Here is a 26988-nt window from a genome sequence, read left to right as displayed (position 1 = left end):
GGGTCTCAGAGAGAAGCTTCTACCCTGGTCTAAGTACTTCTCAAATGGGAAAAAAAAAAAAAGGATTTAACTGAGAAAACATTTAACAGTGTATAAAAAATAATTTCTTCTTAAAGACTATCTGAAAATTCAATGTGCTATCTGGCCAAGTAGACTTGGTGATTGTTTGGACAGCCAAGAAATGGATAGTTAAGTATAATCAACTGTGGCTGAGTGTGGTGGCTCACACCTGTAATTCCAGCACTTTGGGAGGCCGAAGCAGGTAGATCACTTGAGCCCAGGAGTTCAAGGCCAGGCCCCTTCTCTATTAAAAATACAAAAAAAAAAAAAAAAAAATTAGCCAGGCGTGGTGGCATGGCTGTAGTCCCTGCTACTTGGGAGGGTGAGGCATGAGAATCACTTGAACTCAGGAGGTGAAGGTTGTAGTAAGCCAAGATTGCACTACTACACTTCAGCCTGGGTGACAGGGTGAGACTCTGTCTCAAAAAAAAAGAATATCTCGTGGATTCTAATGACTAGTAAATAATAATAACTTTTTTAAAATTTCTAAATATAATGAACTGACATAGAGTTGATACTATTAACTTAAAGGTGTTAAAATAACTAATTTTTTGCTACAGATGTCATTTTGGTTGGTGGTGAAAGGAAGACTTTGCTGGACTGGGGCCCCATGAAGTGGAGACAGAAACTATGCTGGAAATTGTTATCAAATAGTTTTTTTCCCAAGGCCGTAGAGCATGGGAAATAATCTTCTGTGTATCTTTTCTCCTTTTTTTTGAGTCAATTTGGAATCTTGGCTTAAGGTTAAGATTTCTAAGGCTTCTGAGGAATACATAAGAAATCTGCAGTCCTGATTCACATCCTGTCCTTGTTCTATTCTTTGGTAATAAAATAGAAGATAAATGGATATAACACTGAGCAGAAGGAAAAGTCTACTGAATGAGAAAAAGGATATTAGTGTTAATTATTTAAGTTTCAAAAGTTCTCCGCACTGGGCATGAGAAGGAGGAATGGGAATAGCCTCATGCTAGAAGATGTATGACAGCATTTGGGGCATTTTCTTGTTATGAAAAACAAAGATCTTTTCAGAGGTATCTGGGGCAGTATGGAAAAGAATGAAGAGATAAGCCTGAAGACAGAACAGCTAGTGGGCAAAAAGCAGTGAGTCCATGATGATGCAAACTGGACAATTCATATTTAGCTATGTGATGGCAACCTATGACAAAAAGAAATATAAATGTAAAGCCAAAGAGAGTAGTGATATGACTATTCACCAAGGGTCCGGGATAGACTACAAACAGATCTGTCATTGTGGTCCTTAAATTAAACTCACTGGCAACCCACTTGGGTAAAGGGTATAAAATCAGAGTCAAAAAGTAGAATTCTTATTTTGGGACTTCTTAGAGAGCTGAAGATAGAAGTTTTGTGCAGGGACACTTTGGCTGGTCACTGATTTTGCTCTCCCTACTATCGTATCAATGTGGACTCACCGATGCTGGGTTTGGGTCAAGAGTCAGGAATTAGCAAGGTTTATAAACACTTGTTAAAAAGGGTACATAGATTTATTACAGCCATTTCTTTTAGCAAGTAACAGAAGCAAGATGGCCAGGCACATGGCAGTAAGTTACACAAGCTATCTGTCTTGAGAGGGTAACAGGCAACAGTGAGCCATGCCAGCAACAAAGGGTAAAAGAAAGGAATGAAAAAATAGGACACCTCTGCTCCTATTCTGGGAAGGCACATCATTTCCAGCCATGTCTATGTGAACTGGGAATCTAAAGTATCTGTTTTCTTACTAAAGAACTGGAAATAGATGGTAGAAAGCAAACACTTACTTCTGTCCATCTTTCACAAAACCTTTTAAAGAGGATCCTCTATTAGTAGCAACTGCTCTTCCACCAAGACCAACTATGAGAGCTGTGAGTACTGCACTCTTCCCACCTAAAGAAACAGATGTTGAAGAAATCACATTCATTAAAAGAAAAAGGAAAAAGCTGACTCCTACCATGTAATGCAAAAAGATTTATGAATGAGACTCACTTTAAAATAAAATGTTAAAATTCAACTATAATTTTCTTCCCGTGCAAAGCAACAACTTAAAAAAAAAGTTATATATGTAAGGAAAAATTGAGCTGCCACTATTAGCAAAAAAATAGTACATTTCAGGAATCAAATTTTTGCCACTAAAAAGAAAATGGTAAAAATTATTGTGACACCTTTCCAACCTAAAACTTTCATTGTACCACCTTGGCCTATCAACCTAATAAATGAATTTATCCCTCTATTTACATGTATATTATTAATTCATCTAATTTTTTTGACATTCTATTGGCACAATCATTGCTCACTGTAACCTCGGACTCCTGGGCTCAAGCTATCCTCCTGCCTCAGCCTCCTCAGTAGCTGGGATTATAGGCACACATCACTACGCCTGGCTAATTTTTTTTGTAGAGACACAGTGTTGGTACGTTGCCCAGGGTGGTCTCAAATTCCTGGTTCTCAAGCGATCCTCCTGCCTTAGCCTCTCAAAGCGCTGTGATTATAGATGGGAGCCACTGGGCCAGCCAGAAACTACTATTAACATCCCTCAAAAGTAAGCTCCATGTGGATAGGAATGTTGTCTCTCTCATTCAATACTGTATCCCTAATATTAGCACATAATAAGTACTTGCATTATTTGTTGAATGAACTTAAGTAGAAAAAAATCAGCAAAGTCATATACATGTTTTTATATAATATTTTGACAATTATTATTTGTAACTTGAATATTATTCATTTTCTAGCTCTTTGAGAAGTGTACTTCTTTATACCCTAACAGAACTAAAATATTACAAGCTGAGGGCTAGGTATGGTGGCTCATACCTTAATCCCAGCGTTTTGGGAGGCTGAGGTGGGAGGCTCATCTGAGACCAGAAAGACCAGCCTGGGCAACAGAGAAACACCTGGTCACTACAAAAAATAAAATTAGGCACTGGTCACTACAAAAAATAAAATTAGGCAGGCAGGCTGGGCACAGTGGTTCACGCCTGTAATCACAGCACTTCGGGAGGCCAAGGCAGGTGGATCACTTGAGGCCAGGGGTTCGAGACCAGTCTGGCCAACATGGTGAAACCCCATTTCTACTAAAAATATAAAAATTAGCTGGGAGTGGTGGTGCACACTTGTAATCCCAGCAACTTGGGAGGCTAAGGTGGGAGGATTACTTGAACCTGGGAGGTGGAGGTTGCAGTGAGCCAACATAGCACCACTGCATTCCAGCCTGGGCAATAAAGCAAGACTCTGTCTCAAAAAAATAAATAAATAAATTAGGAAGGCATAGTGGCATGTGCCTGTGGTCCTAGCTACTTTCAAAGCTGAGGCGAGAGGATAACTTGAGCCCAGGAGTTCAAGGCTGCAGTGAGCTATGATCACACCAGTGCAGTCCAGCCTGGGTGACAGGGAGACAGAGATCCTTTCTCTTTACACACACACACACAGACACACACACACACACACACACACACACACACACACACACAGAATATGGTAACCATTTTCTGAACTCCATTCAACCAATCCAATCAACTATTATTAGCCCATTATCTTCCACAAAGTAACACAAAGTAACTAATGCACACCCCTTATTAACCCAATTTATTTCCTGGAATGCCTTTAAAGTTCCTATTCTAACTCTCTTTTCTTCATTAACAAATGCACTGTCTCCACTATTTGCATTATTTCCTCTTCTATTAGGTTTTATTAATAAAAGTCATTGTTTAAAAAGTTAAAAGACCTAACTTCAGAACCCATCAGTATTTATTTCTTGTCCCATGTGACCCCCTCTAAAACAGTGATCCCCTTGTCCATCTGTTTCTCCTAGAGACACTTTCTTCTTGACTGAACGATAAAGTAAGAAAAACAACAAAAGGGACTGCAGAGCTACACATAACCTAGCTTCCTATTCTAGCATTGTCACCAGTTGGTAGACTCTGGCAAGCCTCCCCTCCCTGTGTACCTTCTCAGCCCAGCAGCCAACACCTCATTCTTGGCGGGCCTACCACAGAACTGCCCAGAAACTTTCTGCCTCCTGTATTTTTCCCCTTCTAATCCATTGTCCACAATGTGGTCAGTTTGTTTCACGAATTGTGGCCATGCCATTCCTTTACTCAAAAACTTTAATTGTGGCCGGGTGCAGTGGCTCACACCTGTTAATCCCAGCACTCTGCGAAGCCGAGGCGGGCGGATCACTTGAGCTCAAGAGTTTGAGATCAGCCTGGCCAACATGGTGAAACCCCATCTCTACTGAAAATACAAAAATTAGCTGGGCGTGTAGGCACGCTAATCCTAGTTATTCACAAAACTGAGACAGGAGAATCGCTTGAACCTGGGAGGCAGAGGTTGCATTGAGCCGAGATCGCACCACTGCACTCCAACCTGGGCGACAGAGGGAGACTCTGTCTCAAAAACAAACAAACAAACAAACAAACAAACAAAAAAACCCAAACCACCAAACAACAAACAAAACTTTAATTGGTTCCCCACTGTCTTCAAAATAAAACTCCAAACTCATGACATTCAAGATCCTCAACAATATTGCCTAGAGCATGACTCTCCACAGTTAGCTTCTGCCTCTCTCCAAGGTCTACCATACAATAAACTATATAAGGTTATTTACCAGTTCCTATACACATCTACCTCTACTCCTCCAAACCTTAGCTGATGAGCAATCTTTGCCTGGAACATCTCAGCTTCTTCTTGCCAATGAGACCTACAGAATCAATAATTTTCATTCAAGAACTGGCATAAATACCACCTCCTCTTAAAGCATTTGTTGGCCACCTGGTGAGAATTACTTTTATGTTTGGATTGCCAAGTCACTTCATTTGTGCTCTTACAATGTTTAGTAAGGTGAGACACAAGGCTGCCTCAATTGCAATGAGGATCACTTGTCTACCCTTCTATGGTATAAATTCCAAGATAAATAGATTAAAAACATAAGCATGAAATGTTTATCCCTATTACTTAAGTAATGTACCTAGAGTTAACTCAATATTTTATTTAAGTGTACACTGGCAGCAAATACCAAGAATATTCATAACCACAAGTTATACATCTATAGAAAAAATATTTATTAGCACTAATAGTCACCTATTTCAAAAAGTTAATGTACTGTAATCTCAAAGTACTGCTCAAAGTCAAACGAGGAGGGAAAAAACACTTACTTCCATTGTTGCCAACAACAAAGTTGACATTAGAACCAAACTTAAAAGGTCCAAGCATTGAATGACACATGAAGTTTTTTAGGTGAATACTCTCAATTATTCCAACTTCTGCTGCAGTCTATTAATAAAAAACAATGGGAGAAAATGGTCAATCTAATTCACTCATTATAACCATTCAAGGATTGTTGGCATCAGAAAGACTAGCACCATCACCAATGAAAAAATTTACAGAAAGTGAATAATGGTAACTTCAATGAATAAGATGAAATTAAATGAGAACCTTCTATGAGTCAGTACTCATTCCAAAATCTTTAAAGGATTTAAAAGTGTATCACCAGGTTTTTTAATATTGGCAATGACATTTTGGGTCTGATAATTTTTTGTTAGTGGGAGAGTCTGTCTTGTGCATTATAGGTTTAGCGGCATCCCCAGTCTCTACCCACTAGATGCTGGCAACACATACCTGCCCCTAAGTTGTGACAACCAAATATATGTCCAGACATTGCTAAGTCCCTGGGGGGCACAAAAGGGAGAGAGAAGAATCCCCTTTGTTGAGAACTGCTATCCCAATTGGCATAGCAAAACTTCCTATGTACTTTAATTAGAATACCTCTGAAAGATGACGATCCAGCCATGCATTCAACACTGAATTCACTATCTGACATTCACTATTTCAATTCAAAGAGCAGAGTACATGTTCTTAAAAAGTAAAGCCTGCTCTTCTTGTGACTTTGTCACTTATTATGGCAACTGTGTGACTTTTGGCAATGTATAAAGAATATACAGTTTCCGAGTCTGTAAAACAGGAATATTTCCTATACTGTAAATATTATGTCAGCATTAAGTTAGATAAGGTTTACAAATAGTTTAACAAAGAGTTTGGCAAATGGGTAGTCACTTGCATTTTGTAGTTTCTAAGTACCAGAACAAATCAGCCTTATTTTATCAGCCCTTCTAATTTTTTTGAAGACCATTTTCAAGTCTCTAGGTATTTTAAAGATTTCTTTAAAAACTCCCTGGCTCTCTTCTTCTGGACATACATCTTATTAAACAGTAGAAAACATTTACATCCTTGTATGTGTAGAATACTGGAAATCATGGTTGAAGAATTTTTAAAATATTTTTATTTTTAAATAATAACAGATTCACGTGCAATCCTTAATGAGATCCTGTGTACCCTTTACTCAGTTTCCGCCCATTGTAACATCTTGCAGAGCTAAAGGACAATATCACAACCAAGATACTGACAGTGACATAGTCAAAATACAGAATATTTCCATCATCACCAGGATCCCACATGTTGCCTTTTTATAGTCACATCCACATCCCACCTTAACCCCTGACCCACCAATCTGTTCATTTCTATTAACTTTGCCCTTTCTAAAATGTTAAATAAATGGAAACAGACAAAATGTAGCCTCTTGGGACTGGCTTTTTTCACTCAGCCTAATTCTCTGTTGTTGCCTGTATCAGTGGTTCACTCCTTTTTATTGTTAAGCTATATTTTATGGTATGGATGTCCCAAGGTGTATTTACTAGTTCCTTTGCCTTTTCACCTAAATTTTAGAATAAAATATACACTACAAAATATCTTGCTGAGGTTTTAATAGAACTGCATTTAAATTTACATATCATTTTGGGGGAGAATTGACATAATTTCTATATTGAGTTGTCTAATACATGAATAAGTATGTGTCTCCATTTATTCAGGTATTCTTTGATTCCCTTCATCAGCACTATATAATTTTTACCATATTAGTCCTGTACATATTTTGTTAGCTTTAGACCTAAGTATTTCATTTTTTAATACTTAATTTTTTAAGAGTAGTTTTAGGTTCACAGCAAAATTGAGAGGAAGATACAAAAATATCCTATAAACCCCCTACCCCCACACATGCATAGTCTCCCTCATTATCAACATCCACCATCAGCATGGTACATGTGTTACAGCTGATGAACCCACACTAACACATCATTATCAACCCAAGTCCACAGTCTGTACTAGGGTTCACTCTTGATATTATTGTACATTCTATAGATTTGAACAAATTTATAATGACATGTTTCCACCATTTTAGTATTGTACAGTTATTTTTACTGCACTAAAAATCCGGTGCTCCGCCTATTAATCCCTCCCTTTCCTCAACCCCTAGCAACCAACCACTGATTTTTAACTCTCTCCATAGTTATGCCTTTTTCAGAATGTCATATAGTTGGAATCATACAGCATGTAGCCTTTTCTGGCTGGCTTCTGTCACTTAGTAATATACGTTTAAGGTCCCTCTATGTCTTTTCATGGCTTAATAGCTTAATACTAATAGTGCATTGTCTGGATATACCAGAGTTTATTTATCCATTTATCTACTGAAAGACATTTTGGTTGCCTCCAAGTTTTGGCAATTATAAATAAAGCTGCTATAAACATGAATGCACAGGTTTTCATGTGGACGTAAGTTTTCAACTCTGTTGGGTAAATACTAAGGAGTTCAATTGCTGGACTGTATGGTAAGAGGATGTTTGGTTTTGTAAGAAACTTCCAAATTGTGTTCCAAAGTGGCTGGACATTCTCACCAGCAATGAATGAGAGTTCCTGTTGCTCCACATCCTTGTCAGCATTTGGTGCTCTCAGTGGTTTGAACTGTTGCCATTTTATCAGGTGTGTTGGTATCTCAATGTTGTTTTAATCTGCAATGCCCCAAAGTGGTTCATTTTTTTTGAGTGACTGAAAATGGTATTTTCAATTTTAATGTCCATGTGTCCAACGCCAGTATATAAAAGTAAAGCATTTTAAAAATACCTTATCCTATAATTTTGCTGAATGTATTTATTCATTTTAAGAGTTTTTTGTAGATTCCTTGAGATTTTTTATGTAGATAATGAACAAATGGATTATCTACATAATCTGCAAACAGAGACAGTTTTGTGTATGTTTTTCTTTTCCAAACTCTATACCTTCTGTTTCCCTTCCTTGATTTATTTGCACTGCTAGATTTTCCAGTGCTATGTTGAATAAGTGTTAAAAGCAAACACCTTTGTCTTCTTCCTGATCTTTGGGGAAAAGTATCCAATGTTTTACCATTAAGTATAATGTTAGCTGTCAGTTTTTTTGTGGGTGCTCTTTAACATGTTAAGGAAGTTCCAGTCTATTCTTATTTTTCTGAAAGTTTTAGTCATGAACAGGTGTTGAATTTTATCAAACACTTTTGCTGCACTGAGTGATATAATCATATGATTTTTCTTCTTTAGCCTGTAACATGGTAAATCACAATGATTGATTTTTGGATTCCGAATCAGGCTTGTATACCTAAAATAAACCCATTAATCATGACGTATAATTCTTTTTACATATAGTTGGCTTTTCCTATCTGTGGGTTCTGCAGATGTGAATACACAGGGCAGATTATAAGGGACTTCAGCATCAGTGGATTTTGGTCTGAACCAGAGTCCTGTGAACCAATCCTGCTTGAATGCCAAGGAACAACTACATTGCTGAATTCTCCTTGCAAATATTTTGTTCAGTATTTCTGCAACCATATCTATTAGGTACACTGGTTTTACAGTTTGTTTTTTTGGGGGTCCCTCTTTGTCTGGTTTTGGTATCAAGATAATACATTGAAAAGTGTTCTCTTATGATTTTTGGAAAAGACTGTGTAGATTCATGTTAATTCTTCTTTAAATGTTTGGTACAATTCTCCAGTGAAACCAACTGGGCCTGTAGATTTCTTTTTTAGGAATTTAAAAATATGAATTAAATCTCCTTAGTAGTTGTAGGGCTATTCAAATGATCTGTTTCATACTGGGTGACTTGTGGTAATTTTTCCTTTTTGAGGATTGGTCCACTTCACCTAAGTTGTCAAATTTATGTATGTAGAGTTGCTAACTGTATTTCCTTACCCTTTGGATGTCTGCAGGGTCTGTGGATAGCCCCTATTTTATTCCCGATATTGGTAATTTGTGTCTTTTCTCTTTTTGCATTTCTTGGTCTTACTAAAAGTTTGTCAATTTTATTCACGTTTCTATACATTCAGTTCTTTGATTATTTTCTCTATTAATTTTTCTAATAATTAACACAAGCTTCAAAATTAGCCAGAACAGATTTTACCTCAACTTTTAAAAAATCATATTACTTTTTCTTGATTTTAAGTTATCACAGAATGTGATATCATGAATGTGACAAGAAAAACATGTCAAAAAGCATAATTTTGTAATTTTTCACTTACCAAAGTAGTACCTTTACATTCGTCTTCGTCACCGTCTTTATCAAAATCCTCCAATTCTTCTTGTCTTGGCCTTTTGGCATTTTTAGGAGAGGAAAAATTTTCTTCCTTTCTTTTGGCCATCAGGTCTGAACAAATATTTATAGTAACAATGAAGTAAATCAAGTTCCATATATATTAAACTTAACAAAATAAATCTAACAAAGCTAATTAAACTTTAGGTACTATGTCCATCCATTTTTACCTTAAAAATTAAAGTAAACTAGTCGTGCATCTTGCACCAAGGAAGAGGGACATGAGTCAAAAAATGCTGGAAAAGGCAAGGAAACAGATTTTCCCCTAGAGCCTCTAAAACAGAACATAGCCCTACTGACATTTGGATTTTAGCCCAGTGAGATCTGTGTTGGACTTCTAATCCACAGAAGCGTAAGATAGTAAGTTTGTGTTGCTTTAACATCTGCATAGTCTATACTAGTTGATTTTACTTCAGAGGTATTCACAGCCAAGATTTTATCAGTATAAGCCTACCTAAATGTTGTGACTACTAAACTCACAAAAGGTAAAAGATTTTGTGAAATTGTGGTTTCCAGTTTTCTAAATATATTCATAGAGATGGCATGGTGACTCCTGAAATTATTCCAAAGCAATCCACAATTTTCACAAGTTATAAAGTAATCAGATAAAACTTTTAATTTTTAAATTGTTTTCCCAAAGAATCATATTTTGAAGCACATTGCTTAGCACCAGTGGTTTCCTTTAACTCTTCCCTAAAAAAAAAGTCCAGGTTGATTGTCTATTTTTTGCCAATATACTACAAAATTTAAACCTAGAAAATTAACATCTTTAAATTACACATGATTTTGCTAAACATATGAATACTGGATCTCCAGTCAAAGCTGATAGTTTATGATTAAAATTAAACTTTATGACCTCTTTGACTGCTGCTTTCATTTTTTTCTTTAGAGTACATTTATGACCTAAAAAAACAGGTATCTAATTTAATTGTTTGCTAAAAGGAGACAAAAGCTCTAACATAATCAAAAATTTCTAAGATATAAGAATATGGGGGGTGGAGCCAAGACAGCCGAATAGGAACAGCTCCAGTCTACAGCTCCCAGCCTGAGCGACACAGAAGACGGGTGATTTCTGCATTTCCGTTTGAGGCACTGGGTTCATCTCACTAGGGAGTGCCAAACAGAGGGTGCAGGACAGTCGGTGCAGCGCACTGTGCGTGAGCCAAAGCAGGGCGAGGCATTGCCTCACTTGGGAAGCACAAGGGGTCAGGGAGTTCCCTTTCCTAGTCAAAGAAAGGGGTAACAGACTACACCTGGAAAATCATGTCAGTCCCACCCTAATACTGTGCTTTTCCAACGGGCCTGGAAAATGGCACACCAGGAGATTGTGTCCCGCACCTGGCTCAGAGGGTCCTATGCCCACGCAGTCTCGCTGATTGCTAGCACGGCAGTCTGAGATCAAACTGCAAGGCGGCAGCGAGGCTGGTGGAGGGGCGCCTGCCATTGCCCAGGCTTGCTTAGGTAAACAAAGCAGCCAGGAAGCTGGAACTGGGTGGAGCCCACCACAGCTCAAGGAGGCCTGCCTGCCTCTGTAGGCTCCACCTCTGGGGGCAGGGCACAGACAAACAAAAATTCAGCAGGAATCTCTGCAGACTTAAATGTCCCTGTCTGACTGACAGCTTTGAAGAGAGTAGTGGTTCTCCCAGCACGCAGCTGGAGATCTGAGAACGGACAGACTGCCTCCTAAAGTGGGTCCTTCACCCCTGAGCAGCCTAACTGGGAGGCACCCCCCAGTAGGGACAGACTGACACCTCACTCGGCCAGGTACTCCTCTGAGACAAAACTTCCAGAGGAACTATCAGACAGCTGAATTTGTGGTCTCACGAAAATCCGCTGTTCTGCAGCCACCGCTGCTGACACCCAGCCAAACAGGGTCTGGAGTGGACCTCTAGCAAACTCCAACAGACCTGCAGCTGAGGGTCCTGTCTGGTAGAAGGAAAACTAACAAACAGAAAGGACATCCACACCAAAAACCCATCTGTACATCATCATCATCAAAGACCAAAAGTAGATAAAACCACAAAGATGGGGAAAAAACAGAGCAGAAAAACTGGAAACTCTAAAAAGCAGAGCACCTCTCCCCCTCCAAAGGAACGCAGTTCCTCACCAGCAACGGAACAAAGCTGGACGGAGAATGACTTTGACGAGTTGAGAGAAGAAGGCTTCAGATGATCAAACTACTCTGAGCTATGGGAGAAAATTCAAAACAATAGCAAAGAAGTTAAAAACTTTGAAAAAAAACTAGACGAATGGATAACTAGAATAACCAATGGAGAGAAGAGCTTAAAGGAGCTGATAGAGCTGAAAGCCAAGTATCAAGAACTACGTGAAGATTGCAGAAGCCTCGGTAGCTGATGCAATCAACTGGAAGAAAAGGTATCGCTGATGGAAGATGAAATAAATGAAATGAAGAGAGAAGAGAAGTTTAGAGAAAAAAGAATAAAAAGAAACGAACAAAGCCTCCAAGAAATTTGGGACTATGTGAAAAGACCAAACCTACGTCTGACTGGTGTACCTGAAAATGATGGGGAGAATGGAACCAAGTTGGAAAACACTCTGCAAGATATTATCCAGGAGAACTTCCTCAATCTACCAAGGCAGGCCAACATTCAGATTCAGGAAATACAGAGAACGCCACAAAGATACTCCGCGAGAAGAGCAACTTCAAGACACATAATTGTCAGATTCACCAAAGTTGAAATGAAGGAAAAAATGTTAAGGGCAGCCAGAGAGAAAGGTCGGGTTATCCACAAAGGGAAGCCCATCAGACTAACAGCTCATCTCTCGGCAGAAACTCTACAAGCCAGAAGAGAGTGGGGGCCGATATTCAACATTCTTAAAGAAAAAAATTTTCAATCCAGAATTTCATATCCAGCCAAACTAAGCTTCATAAGTGAAGAAGAAATAAAATACTTTACAGACAAACAAACGCTGAGTGATTTTGTCACCACCAGGCCTGCCCTAAAAGAGCTCCTGAAGGAAGCACTAAACATGGAAAGGAACAACCGGTACCAGCCCCTGCAAAAACATGCCAAATTGTAAAGACCATCGAGGCTAGGAAGAAACTGCATCAACTAACGAGCAAAATAACCAACTAACATCATAATGACAGGATCAGATTCACACATAACAATATTAACTTTAAATGTAAATGGGCTAAATGCTCCAACTAAAAGACACAGACTGGCAAACTGGATAAGGAGTCAGGACCCATCAGTGTGCTGTATTCAGGAAACCCATCTCATGTGCAGAGACACACATAGACTCAAAATAAAGGGATGGAGGAAGATCTATCAAGCAAATGGAAAACAAAAAAGGCAGGGGTTGCAATCCTAGTCTCTGATAAAATAGACTTTAAACCAACAAAGATCAAAAGAGACAAAGAAGGCCATTACATAATCGTAAAGGGATCAATTCAACAAGAAGAGCTAACTATTCTAAATATATATGCACCCAAGACAGGAGCACCCAGATTCATAAAGCAAGTCCTGAGTGACCTACAAAGGGACTTAAACTCCCACACGATAATAATGGGAGATTTTAACATCCCATTGTCAACATTAGACAGATCAACGAGACAGAAAGTTAACAAGGATATCCAGGAACTGAACTCAGCTCTGCACAAAGTGGACCTAATAGACATCTACAGAACTCTCCACCCCAAATCAACAGAATATACATTTTTTTCAGCACCACACCACACCTATTCCAAAATTGACCACATAGTTGGAAGTAAAGCTCTCCTCAGCAAATGTAAAAGAACAGAAATTATAACAAACTGTCTCTCAGACCACAGTGCAATCAAACTAGAACTCAGGATAAAGAAACTCACTCAAAACCGCTCAACTACATGGAAACTGAACAACCTGCTCCTGAATGACTATTGGGTACATAACGAAATGAACGCAGAAATAAAGATGTTCTTTGAAACCAACGAGAACAAAGACACAACATACCAGAATCTCTGGGACACATTCAAAGCAGTGTGTAGAGGGAAATTTATAACACTAAATGCCCACAAGAGAAAGCAGGAAAGATCCAAAACTGACACCCTAACATCACAATTAAAAGAACTAGAAAAGCAAGAGCAAACACATTCAAAAGCTAGCAGAAGGCTAGAAATAACTAAAATCAGAGCAGAACTGAAGGAAATACACACACAAAAAACCCTTCAAAAAATTAATGAATCCAGGAGGTGGTTTTTTGAAAACATCAACAAAATTGATAGACCACTGGCAAGACTAATAAAGAGGAAAAGAGAGAAGAATCAAATAGATGCAATAAAAAATGAAAAAGGGGATATCACCACCAATCCCACAGAAATACAATCTACCATCAGAGAACACTACAAACACCTCTATGCAAATAAACTAGAAAATCTAGAAGAAATGGATAAATTCCTCAGCAAATACACCCTCCCAAGACAAAACCAGGAAGAAGTTGAATCTCTGAATAGACCAATAACAGGTTCTGAAATTGTGGCAATAATCAATAGCTTACCAACCAAAAAGAGTTCAGGACCTGATGGATTCACAGCCGAATTCTACCAGAGGTACAAGGAGGAACTGGTACCATTCCTTCTGAAACTATTCCAATCAATAGAAAAAGAGGGAATCCTCCCTAACACATTTTATGAGGCCAGCATCGTCCTGATACCAAAGCCTGGCAGAGACATAACAAAAAGAGAGAATTTCAGACCAATATCCTTGACGAACATTGATACAAAAATCCTCAATAAAATACCGGCAAACCGAATCCAGCAGCACATCAAAAAGCTTATACACCATGATCAAGTGGGCTTCATCCCTGGGATGCAAGGCTGGTTCAACATACGCAAATCAATAAATGTAATCCAGCATATAAACAGAACCAAAGACAAAAACCACATGATTATCTCAATGGATGCAGAAAAGGCCTTTGACAAAATTCAACAACTCTTCATGCTAAAAACTCTCAGTAAATTAGGTATTGATGGGACGTATCTCAAAATCATAAGAGCTTTCTATGACAAACCCACAGCCAGTATCATACTGAATGGGCAAAAACTGGAAGCATTCCCTTTGAAAACTGGCACAAGACAGGGATGCCCTCTCTCACCACTCCTATTCAACATAGTGCTGGAAGTTCTGGCCAGGGCAATCAGGCAGGAGAAGGAAATAAAGGGTATTCAATTAGGAAAAGAGGAAGTCAAATTGTCCCTGTCTGCAGATGACATGATTGTATATCTAGAAAACCCCATTGTCTCAGCCCAAAATCTTAAGCTGATAAGCAACTTTAGCAAAGTCTCAGGACACAAAATCAATGTACAAAAATCACAGGCATTCTTGTACACCAATCACAGACAAACAGAAAGCCAAATCATGAGTGAACTCCCATTCATAATTGCTTCAAAGAGAATAAAATACCTAGGAATCCAACTTACAAGGGATGTGAAGCACCTCTTCAAGGAGAACTACAAACCACTGCTCAATGAAATAAAAGAGGATACAAACAAATGGAAGAACATTCCATGCTCATGGGTTGGAAGAATCGATATCATGAAAATGGCCATACTGCCCAAGGTAATTTATAGATTCAATGCCATCTCCATCAAGCTACCAATGACTTTCTTCACAGAATTGGAAAAAACTACTTTAAAGTTCATATAGAACCAAAAAAGAGCCTACATTGCCAAGTCAATCCTAAACCAAAAGAACAAAGCTGGAGGCATCACGCTACCTGACTTCAAACTATACTACAAGGCTACAGTAACCAAAACAGCATGGTACTGGTACCACAACAGAGACATAGATCAATGGAACAGAACAGAGCCCTCAGAAATGATGCCGCATATCTACAACTATCTGATCTTTGACAAACCTGACAAAAACAAGAAATGGGGAAAGGATTCCCTATTTAATAAATAGTGCTGGGAAAACTGGCTAGCCATATGTAGAAAGCTGAAACTGGATCCCTTCCCTACACCTTATACAAAAATTAATTCAAGATGGATTAAAGACTTACATGTTAGACCTAAAACCATTAAAATCCTACAAGAAAACCTAGGCAGTACCATTCAGGACATAGGCGTGGGCAAGGACTTCATGTCTAAAACACCAAAAGCAATGGCAACAAAAGCCAAAATTGACAAATGGGATCTAATTAAACTAAAGAGCTTCTGCACAGCAAAAGAAACCACCATCAGAGTGAACAGGCAACCTACAGAATGGGAGAAAATTTTTGCAACCTACTCATCTGACAAAGGGCTAATATCCAGAATCTACAATGAACTCAAACAAATTTACAAGAAAAAAAAAACAACCCCATCAAAAAGTGGGCGAAGGACATGAACAGACACTTCTCAAAAGAAGACATTTATGCAGCCAAAAAACACATGAAAAAATGCTCATCATCACTGGCCATCAGAGAAATGCAAATCAAAACCACAGTGAGATACCATCTCACACCAGTTAGAATGGCCATCATTAAAAAGTCAGGAAACAACAGGTGCTGGAGAGGATGTGGAGAAATAGGAACACTTTTACACTGTTGGTGGGACTGTAAACTAGTTCAACCATTGTGGAAGTCAGTGTGGCGATTCCTCAGGGATCTAGAACTAGAAATACCATTTGACCCAGCCATCCCATTACTGGGTATATACCCAAAGGACTATAAATCACACTGCTATAAAGACACATGCAAACATATGTTTATTGCGGCACTATTCACAATAGCAAAGACTTGGAACCAATCCAAATGTCCAAAAACGATAGACTGGATTAAGAAAATGTGGCACATATACACCATGGAATACTATGCAGCCATAAAAAATGATGAGTTCATGTCCTTTGTAGGGACATGGATGAAACTGGAAACCATCATTCTCAGTAAACTATCCCAAGGACAAAAAACCAAACACCGCATGTTCTCACTCATAGGTGGAAACTGAACAATGAGAACTCATGGACACAGGAAGGGGAACATCACACTCCGGGGACTGTTGTGGGGTGGGGGGAGGGGGGAGGGACAGCATTAGGAGAGATACCTAATGCTAAATGACGAGTTAATGGGTGCAGCACACCAACATGGCACATGGATACATATGTAACAAACCTGCACATTGTGCACATGTACCCTAAAACCTAAAGTATAATAATAAAAAAAAATAAAAATAAAAAAATAAAAGAACTAGAGAACCAGGAGAAAACCAACCCCAAAGTTATCAGAAGACTATATATATATATGTTATTAAATACAAAGTATTTGTACAAAGTGTTCAGTGGTTCAAGTAGAAAAATGGGCAAAGAACATGATGAGATGATTACACAAGGATAAACAGAAATTACTAATTACCTTCCATCAGGTATCATGACCATAGCCAACGGAATTTGACAGTCTCACCATCTGGAGACATATCATTTATTCCCCACCCTGAAAGGTCACAAAACTCAGTGTTGGTAATATGGAAGAATACCAGTTGCTAAAATAAATTTCTTTCTTTCAAAAAAAAAAAAAAGAGTATGAGGAACAGTTCTAGGCTCAATGTACTTAAATCCCCCAAATATTAGACCATAGCAACCCTCTCTGTACCATGTATATACCTGGCTTCCCTGCCCATGCAAGCAAAATCCAAGTGGGTAGTCTGGACTTCCACCCTAGTGAGGCTACACAGTGGCATCTCAACACCCTAACTGGGGTAGAGTCGAAGAAGGCTAAGTAGACAAGTAGGGAGCCATGATAATGGTGTCAGTGGAGACCACCTAGAGAGCCTAGATTTCCACCCACACAGGAAGTGATAGGGTGTTACTCCTTCTCCTAGTTGGCTAGTGTCAAAGGAGGCCTAGTAGAAAGTCAGGACTTTTCCCATTGCCCACAGGTGAGAAGACCACTCCCACTGCAGTGTCACTGGAGACCATATGGGAAACTGAAACTGCCACCCTAGCCTGGCAGTTGCTGTGGCTAAGGAAATAGCTCTGATTTAAGTTCCAGATCTAAGTCTCTGTGTCCGCAGTCCAAAATGGAGGGAAGCAGTTCTCAAAGGTTGTAATCTCTTTTACAAAGTACTTCAAAGAGCTTTTGCTTATGTCTATGAATATTCATTATATTAGAAATTAAAACTAAACAACTTTTTTTCTTTTTCTTTTTTTTTTTTTTTTGAGACAGAGTCTTGCTCTGTCTCCCAGGCTAGAGTGCAGTGGCACGATCGTAGCTCACTGCAACCTCCACCTCCTGGGTTCAAGCAATTCTCTTGCCTCAGCCTCCCACATAGCTGGGATTAAGGTGCGCGCCACCATGCCCAGCTAATTTTTTATTTTTAGCAGACATGGGGTTTTGCCATGTTGGCCAGGCTGATCTCGAACTTCTGACCTCAAGTGATCTGCCTCCCAAAGTGCTGGGATTATAGGTGTGAGTCACCACGGCTGGCCAAAACTGAGCAACTTCTAAAACAAGGGACACAGAGTATATATTCCATCAGTCACAGCAATGACATCTAACAAATCATGTAACCTCTGGAAAACTCCACTGTACACTCATAGGTGAATGAGAGTGAATAGGGCAAATAACATCTTACTATTATCATTAAAACATATTTAAAACAGTTTTGGCCTTGTAGATCCCTTGCAAGAATCTCATGGATTCCTGCACCACATTTTGCAAAGTGCAGCTACAGGGGGATACTAAAAGCAAGTCCATGATACAGTGTCATAAATTATAAGGCATAGCTAGCAAGCAATAAAGTTAGAGCAGTAGGGAAGAAACAGATCACAAAAGGACTTGCAGACTCCTCATATTTAAAGTGTGGTCCAAGGACAGGCAAGCAAGATCTACATCTCCTGGGAAGATACTCACATATGGGATATCCAGAATCTCAGGCCCCACCCTAGAGCAAGTGAATCAGAATCTTCACTTTAACAAGACTTAAGGTGATTCACAAGCACATTAGAGTTGGATTGTTATGTAAACCATGGAAACGAACTGGGACTTTATCCTATCCTGAAGGCAATGAGGAAACTTATATATTATGAAGTCGAATACCATTTAAAGGGTACATTACTTACCATCCAAAGAAGGATATTTAACCTAAACAAATGCCTTTTAAGACAATATTACCATTACAGTTACATCTACGTAATATTCAGCTTCATTTTTACAAATTATTTAATGTTTTGAAACTGTTATTAAAATCAAAAATTCAAAATCAAACATATTTTTCAAAATATTTAATAAGAATCAACATAGATCAGCTTCAGTTTATTATTAATTTAAATTCCCTGAGATACTACCAGGCCATTGTTTTTCCAACACTTTCTTCTCTGCTAACCACCCTCTATTCCCTTCTCAGTTACTGAGCAGTAATTTATTTATTATAGAAGAGCAAAGAGAAAGCATTACTTTTTGGTGTCCCCAACATTTAATGCCCTTTTAGAAACTGTCTTTATTAATGCCTAACACATGATCATGCAGTTAGCAGGCACTCAGATATAAGCTAACGGATAATACACTAGGGAAAATGTGATGCGCTTCTCACAAAGAATGTGAGATTCTATACAGAAGACAGTACACCCAAACACTACATGATGACGATGTTTTTCATTTGCTGAGCATGTTTTTTATTTGCTGAGCATGACCTGGGATTTGCAGTTTGCTATTAGGTTGCCACGGTAACTTGCATCTAACAGACAATGAAGGATCCTACCTTTTAAAATAGGAATCACTTTGTAATTTAATGATGGATTTTCAAACACAGATTTGAATGTCTAGAGCATCAGATACAGATTAAAATAGTAAAATTGTTTCCAAAAGGCTAAAGAGACATATTTAGAGATGCAAAGAAAAATATTTTAATTATGCTGGAATAAAAAAAGGAGAAAAAAGCCTCCTCTGGGATTTTCAATTTATCCATAAAGCTCGTCATAGTTTTTAATATTTCTTTACTTATTTATAATTAAAAAAAAACAGAATTAAACAACACCTCATTTCTCCCTTACAGGATACAAGCAGGAACAATGAAGATTATCAATAAAATAATAAGTTCAAGAAGAAAAATTAATGGCCAGGCGCGGTGGCTCACGTCTGTAATCCCAGCACTTTGGGAGGCCAAGGCAGGCAGATCATTGAGGTCAGGAGTTCGAGACCAGACTGGCCAATATGGTGAAACCCCGTCTCTACCAAAAATACAAAAATTAGTCAGGCACAGTGGCATGCGACTGTAGTCCCAGCTACTCGGGAAGCTGAGGCAGAAGAATGGCTTGAACCCGGAAGGTGGAGGTTGCAGTGAGCCAAGACTGCGCCACTGCACTCCAGCCTGGGCGACAAAGCGAGACTCTGTCTCAAAAAAAAAAAAAAAAAAAATTAATAACCAAGAGTTCATTATAGCATGTAGATGCATAGGAAATTTGATAGAGATCATACATTTTAACAGAATTCTAAATTTTATTAAGTATCTAATAATTCATATTTCCCATTAATACCAAATTAGGAACTAAGAGTAGTGACACACATAACAGAATTAGAATTTAATAAAAAACAGTGTTAACATTTTTTTAAAAAGGCAAATTACTACTACTTCTGAATCTGCCCTGGACTGTGTTTACCACATCCTCAATTCTACTCTGCTACCCAACAGACATTTATTCTATGGTAAACAACTTCATTTTGAATGTGCTTAATTAAGTACACTGCTTGGAACATATCATGAAATTATATGAGACTTATTCATTAAGTCCATCCATCTAAAATTTCAGGATCAGCAAAACTGGGAAGTATAAAATACAGCATTTCAGTTAATAAAATCTGAACACTTAGATTTCTGTTCTGAAAACATCCTGTGGCTCAATATAGAAGATAGATGAAACAGAAAGTAAGAATAGTAGCAGAAGAGATAAGTTGCTAAACAAAAGCAGTGGTAATATCATGGACAAAGAGAAGAGATAAAACAAGAGATTTAAAAGACTGAATTAGTAGAATTGGTGAGTACAAATGGGTGAGTAGAATTAACATTTGTTGAATAACTACATACTTACGTTTTGAGATGAACACTTTCTATTTCCTTTGATCCTCAACATCTTTATGAGATAAATATTGCCCTTATTTTTACAAAAGGAGAGACTGAGTCACAAGTAAATGACTTGAATTTATGTAGCTACAACTTAGTTCTAACATACAAAGGCTTCTATAGCTCTAACATAGCAGAGCTCAGATCCAAATCCAGGTTTGTCAAAACCCAGTTAAACCTCTTTAACGCCCAGGTTCCTACTGGCATAAACTGAAGTTTGACAGTTAATTATTCATAGAGAGTGAAATTGGCTATTAATCTGTCCTTCATCTTGTCTATCCTTCATTAAACTTAAAAAAAAAGATTCTATTATTGGCTGGGTGCAGTGGCTCATGCCTGTAATCTCAGTAATTTGGGAGGCCAAGGCAGGCGGATACCTGAGGTCAGCAGTTCGAGACCAGCCTGGCCAACATGGTGAAACCCCATCGCTACTAAAAATACAAAAAAAATTAGCTGGGCTTGGTGGCGCATGCCTGTAATCCCAGCTACTCGGGAGGTTGAGGCAGGAGAATCACTTGAACCTGAGAGACAGAGTTGCAGTGAGCCGAAATCGTGTCTCTGCCCTCCAGCCTGGGCAACAAAAGTAAACAGCTGTCTCAAAAAAAAAAAAGAAAGATTCTCTAATGTTACTATTAAAGTCAATCAAAACTTTGGGTGTGCTTTATAAAATTTCATTTTGTGTTTCATCTTCACACTTAATACTAAATGCCATTATAAGTTGATGGAACAGGTTTGGCAAGAAGGGAGAATGAAATATTTATTTTATTTGAAAACACTGAGTTTGGGTGGGGCTCAGTGGCTCACACCTTGTCATCCCAGCACTTTGGGAGGCCGAGATGGGTGGATTACTTGAGGTAAGGAGCTCAAGACCAGCCAGCCCAGCGTGGTGAAACCCCATCTCTACTAAAAATACAAAATTAGCCAGGTGTGGTGGTGCATGCCTGTAATCCCAGCTACTTAGGAGGCTGAGGCAGGAGAATCGCTTGAACCTGGGAGGCAGGATTGCGCCACTGCACTCCAACCTGGGCGACAAGAGTGAAACTCTGTCTCAAACAAAAAAATAAAAAGAGGAAAAAAAAAGAAAGAAAGAAAACAGAGTTTGAAGTGCTCCTAAGGTATTTGAGATAGAGGCCAGTCAGTAGTAAAGTATACTCTGCAATAGAGAAAGATTTGTGGGTGGAGCTAAGAAAGCTACTGGAAGGAGTTTGAATTTGGTGACCAAGAAAAGCATGCTCAGAGAGAAAAGATGTAACTTATTTAAATAGTGAATCAAAAATGCTAACATTAACCTAAGCAACTACACTTGACCCTCAGTCAGCTGGACTTACGGTTGTGTATAAAGAACTCTGGCATTTAATTGTCTTAAATATAATGCAAGATATCATGGTAAAATTCTGAGTTACTTACTAATTCCTAAAAGTAAGCCAAGTACAGCTTTAATTAGTTTTCCTAACTTTGGTCTAAAAATGACAGTCAAGATTTAGGTAGGTTTTACATAAAATTCTACAGATTCAGTAAAATAAACCTTTGGGGAATAAAACTTGTTTTTCACTGTAATATCTTTAACATGACCTGTGTACTTTTTGCCAGGCTCAATACTAAGTGCTTTATACGGATTGTAGATAGATGTCGATATATAACTACATAACTTTCTCTTCCTCTCTGTCTCCACCACATATTTAAGAATCCTGTCAGCTAGGTACAGTCAATCCCTAAGAATTGGTTCCAAAATGACAGCCCGTCTCTCTCACTCAGATACCAAAATCCACAGATGCTCAAGTCCCTTATATGAAATGGTGTCATATTTGCGTATAACCTCCCCACGTACTTAAAGGTTATCTCTAGATTACCTATATAACCTAATACAATGTAAATGCTATGTGAATAGTTGTTATACGGTACTGTTTAGGTAATAATGACAAGAACAAAAAAGTCTGTGCAACCATCCACTTTTTTTCATCTGAAATATTTTCAGTCCCGTGACTGAATCCACGGATACAGAGGATGCACTGATAACTGTATTATTTCTTCCAACTTACATAACTAGAACTGAAACTTAAAGAGGTGGTACGAACCTGCTCAGAGTCACACAATTCTGGCTCTTTGTGATGTAAATACACGTTTTTAGGCAATATACTAGTGGTCTCCAAACGTTTTGTACTTGCATCCATTAAGCAAAAGAAATTTGAAATACACATTCCAATATAAAATTAATACTCTATGTTTCACGTAGAAATCGAATGAAATAAAGTAAATCTAAACAGAAGTTCTAATATGTTCCCTCTACCCACACACCCATGGAACAAACTGCATGCCACTGTATACACTATTGTACATGTTAAAAGATCACACAGCAACCATATAAAAGTCAGGAAATTTGGGTTTTTCATTTTTCCTTTGAATATATATTATTGAGAAGTCTGCCTTTAAAACGCTGGCTTTTAATATCCTACTCGTGAAATATGCAGAGTAATAAGCGCTCACAAAACTTCTGTCTCGAGGGCTTAAACACCAAATGATTGCTCTAAGAATTTTCACAGTATTGTCTCAAACCCTTATGGTTCTACAACCCTTTCTCTACCCTAGAGTCCTGTTTTCCGCAATTCTCAATTGGGATTCTTCTCCGGTTCATTTCCGTAAGAAATGAGGGCAGAGAAATGCCATCAATAAACCTTTGAACACATGTTAATTTTTCTAGATAATACAGTTTGCATTTTCGTAAAACTGGGCTTTAATGACAAATCCGATTTCAGTGATCTTTGCATACACCCTTTAAACACACCAGCTGCCGCCTGCGAGGTATCATCAGACTCATGCTAAGAGCCACTCCCTACCCCAGCTTTCCCCAGACCTCTCCCCGCTTTACAGTTATTCGCCACAGCCCGGGGGGAGTCTGGGGACAGCCGCCTGGGAGAGAACGGCCCCGAGCAGACGCCAGGTTTCCCGCGGCTCAGGAGACCAGTGCCGCCTCGGAGAGCGCGCGAAGGTGCCGTCGGCCGCCCGACCCGCCCAAGGAACAAACATCTCCCACCCGGGCCCGCAAGGGCGACCATGAACACCGCCGCAGCTCAGCTCACCCTGCCTCTCCCAGGTGGCTGGGGGTCGCCAGCCAAGGGGGCAGCGGGCGGAGGATGAACCCCGGAGCAAGGGAAAGCGACAACCCGCGCCTTCACCCTACCGCCAACAAGTCGAAGTCTCCCAAAGGAACCTGATCGGCGGGGCTGCCGTGGTACGACCGGCCGCTAAGGCCACCCTGCGGGCGTCTCGACCTCGGCTGACCGCCGCTGGCCGGCTGGGAACCGCGCGCCGGCCGCAGGAGAAGGTAGAATCCCGGGAGCCCCGGCGCCCACCGCGGGCCTGACCGCGCCTGCGCCCCGCCCTCCCTCCCTTCGGGCTCCGCCCGCGCCTGCGCAGTTGCGGGGTTTCGCGCCGCCGGAGTCTGAGAGGCCGGAAGTGCCCCTTAGCGGGTGGTTCCGCAGTGACCGGACGCGGGGGAGGCGAGTGATTTGCCTAAGTAAAAGGGAAAGATAACTGAGCGCCCTCCCGCAGCGGGTCTACCCATGCGTCCGCTGGGCCGGCTGGGAGCCGGCAAGGGAAGGCCGAGCGGGCCCCACTGGGGGAAAGGGATCAGTCACTTCCCGGAAGAGGTGGAGCCGCGCGGGCCCGGCGCCGGATTCGAAACGTTTCCTGGTGCTCCTGGGCCTGGCGGCTGAGCCCGGGGCGCTAGTCTTTGCTTGGGTAAAGAAAGAGGACTTTTCTTTTTTTTTTTTCTTTAGAGAAAATTCAGAAATTTGGAGGCACAGTAGTTAGGATTCAGGCCAAACTGGTAAATGACGAAGGGGCTTCTTCCAGAGCCAAGGAAGGAGGGTTGTCCGGGTAAGTCCCGCGGGACGTGGAGAGACGGCGCCGCCCGGGTCCTCCCACTGGTTCCTTTGACCATCTGACTTAGGGACGAGCTCTTTGTTCGCTGCTCCTCCGAAAACGCCTTCAATGATTCTCTTTGAATAAAGTAAGAAGTCCGTGCCGAGCCGCCAGGCCGCGACCTGGCCCCTGTTCTCCACTCGCGCGGGCTCTGCGTTACCCCGCCCCGGGAAAGCTGCACGTTCTTCGGCCGCTCGCGCTTGGCCGAAGTTACTGGGTCCGGTTGTGCTTACCCCGGGCATGCGATGGGGATAATTCCCACGCCTCGCTCAAAGCCGTGCCGGGCGAGCCCTCCCTGGTCCCCATAGGCACAGTTGGGTGTTCCCTTACCGTGTTAACCTTGTATTTCGGATATAGTTCTGTTATAGTAATTACCTTAAGGGATTGTAGCTGTTTATTTACAGTCGTTCCTTCCCCCACGGTAACCTAGAGTGTAAACCCCCTAAATAAACGTCAGAAGTAATGAAGTCTTACTTCCTTGGCTTAGGTTTCAGCGCCCGTCTCAACCCCACACTACCCCTTCAGTCTTTACACAACCCTTCCCATGAATATGCTGACCTAGCAAGTAACCTGCTTTTCATACTCCAAAGTCTTCTCTTCTGTGTGGGGAAAATAATGCATTGACTGCCACCTCACCCCACCTCCAAATAAATTGATGTTGAAATTCTGGCCTCCAGTAATGGAATTCTTTTCATCAAAGTCACTTTTTATTTCTAAAAGTAATCACATATATATTATATTCCTACTGTGGCCCTTGCCGTGGATCAACGAAAAATATGACATAGTCAAAATAGACCAAAACATCTGGCCTTGTTTTAACCAATGGGAAACACAGTTGGGAGGTCCCTACTTACATGTCACTTGCTTCAGGAACCGTTCCTTGATTCCTAAGTGGGGGACCTTTTTTCCTAAATACAACTATAGCTGGCTTTCTTACCTCTTAAGCCCTTTTTATCTCACTTACCCTACTAAGGTCTTTAAATGCAGAGCTTGATCTTCTTCCATTATTGTCTCTCCAGCACCTATAAAGCATTCCTGTTAAATAGTAGACATTTAATAAGTATTTATTGATAAGCGTGAATTATGCCTCAACGTTTAGGCTAAATTCATATGAAAATAAAATAGAAAAAATAATTTTAAAGAACAGCATTAGTTACTGAGATTGTGTGGTAAATCCCTTAAAATATAATCTTGCATTGAAATAGTTTTCACGATTTACCAACCTTTATATGAATATATACTCATCTAAATGGAAATTGGGAAATTTAAGCATTTTCTGCTTTTCCAAAGTAAATTTTCTAACGTTTTTCTTAAAGCTGAACTAAATTGCAAAACTTGCTTTAATAAAGTGTGTATTTTTGCATCAGTTAAGCCCCTGACGTCTTTATGTTCTTTAAATTTGATTCATTAGTGAAATTAACAAGGTTCTGTGTTTTTCTCACCTCATTCAATTTTATAATTAACCAATAAAAGCTTATTAGCTTTTAAGGAAGTTTTAGGAACTTAAATTGATTTATGGGCACCATATGGTTACATCAAAGGACTTGTTTTTGTTTTAACTGGAAGTGGATTCTTAAGTCCTTTAAGATGGAAATTTATTTTCTTTCTATTATACCAAGCAATACTTTCTGAAATAGAGTGATTTTTTTTATTCCATGCTACCAGTTGGTCGTGAGATTCAAATATTAAATACTAGATTACAGATATTAGAATCTTGTAATGCATCTGGTTTAATACCTATCATTTTGTAGATCGGTTAAATGTCTTCCCAAGGTCATACACCTAATCAGCGGTATATTCAAAACCCAAATCCTAGGCTTTCTATCTGAAGTCCATTGCTTATAAAGTGGTTTGCTATGTGTTCTGACTTTGTTGATTCAAATAAGTAAGCTGAATACATTTAAGGCATTAATAGGTTTATAAAGTTATTTGCTATATGTTGTTCTTACGTCATTGATTCATGTAAGTAGACTTGTGTGACAGCTAATTCTTAAAAAATTATGAAGATGTTAGACTTCTTTTGATATATATATGTTGATTGTATGAACAGGTTGACATCAATATAATTATTCATTATAAAAGATTTGAGTGGGAACTCACCAAATCCCACATCAAAAAAATTTTAAATTTTACCATAGTAAAAAAAAAAAAGCAAGATGAAATTATACATGGTTCTTGGTGTAGTATTTTTAATTTTCATTCATTTATTTTTATAGAAATGGGGTCTCACCATTTTGCCAGGCTGGTCTCAAACTTCTGGCCTCAGGTGATCCGGCTGCCTCGGCCTCCCAAAGTGCGAGGATTATAGGCATGAGCTACCATGCCCAGCTGGTGTAGTATTTTTAAATTTTACTTAATGCGGAGTCATTTTCAAATAACCTCATCACATTGATTATGACCTCATGCAAGAACCATCTGTTCTATCAGTGTAGTTGTACTTTAATATCTTAGAAGCTATTGCATTATGTCCTTTTTTGGAATCTTTTATGCTTTTGCAGTCTTAACCATTGCATCTTAATATCACGTCCGAGGAACAGCTG

The 26988-nt window shown here is 39.4% G+C and overlaps 2 protein-coding genes across 8 annotated transcripts in view; one reads left to right on the top strand and one right to left on the bottom strand.

Moving 5' to 3' along the window:
• The window catches only part of SMC6 (structural maintenance of chromosomes 6), a 97759-nt gene extending 72278 nt beyond the window's left edge, over nt 1–25481 (bottom strand). Inside the window, exons 1-5 of one of the 4 annotated variants that reach the window (XM_055254165.2) lie at nt 23706–23937; nt 16825–16902; nt 9422–9546; nt 5202–5319; nt 1836–1941 (exon numbers count right to left, since the gene is read on the bottom strand). In XM_055254165.2, coding sequence (XP_055110140.2) covers nt 1836–1941; nt 5202–5319; nt 9422–9546; nt 16825–16831 — 356 coding nt within the window. In that variant the 5' untranslated portion in view covers nt 16832–16902; nt 23706–23937. Of the gene's footprint in view, nt 1–1835; nt 1942–5201; nt 5320–9421; nt 9547–16824; nt 16903–23705; nt 23938–25412 lie in introns of those variants that run through there. The other 3 variants (XM_055254167.2, XM_055254166.2, XM_063622820.1) reach the window with 3 other exon arrangements.
• Nucleotides 23969–26988, top strand: part of GEN1 (GEN1 Holliday junction 5' flap endonuclease) — a 28880-nt gene continuing 25860 nt past the window's right edge. Inside the window, exon 1 of one of the 4 annotated variants that reach the window (XM_055254168.2) lies at nt 23969–24403. The gene's annotated coding sequence lies outside the window, so the exon portion shown is untranslated. The remainder of the gene's footprint in view (nt 24404–26988) is intronic. The other 3 variants (XM_055254169.2, XM_063622821.1, XM_055254172.2) reach the window with 3 other exon arrangements.

The sequence above is a fragment of the Symphalangus syndactylus genome, chromosome 18 (assembly GCF_028878055.3).
Source record: "Symphalangus syndactylus isolate Jambi chromosome 18, NHGRI_mSymSyn1-v2.1_pri, whole genome shotgun sequence".
Taxonomy (NCBI): Eukaryota; Metazoa; Chordata; class Mammalia; order Primates; family Hylobatidae; genus Symphalangus; species Symphalangus syndactylus.
This window is presented reverse-complemented; position numbering and strand designations above follow the sequence as displayed.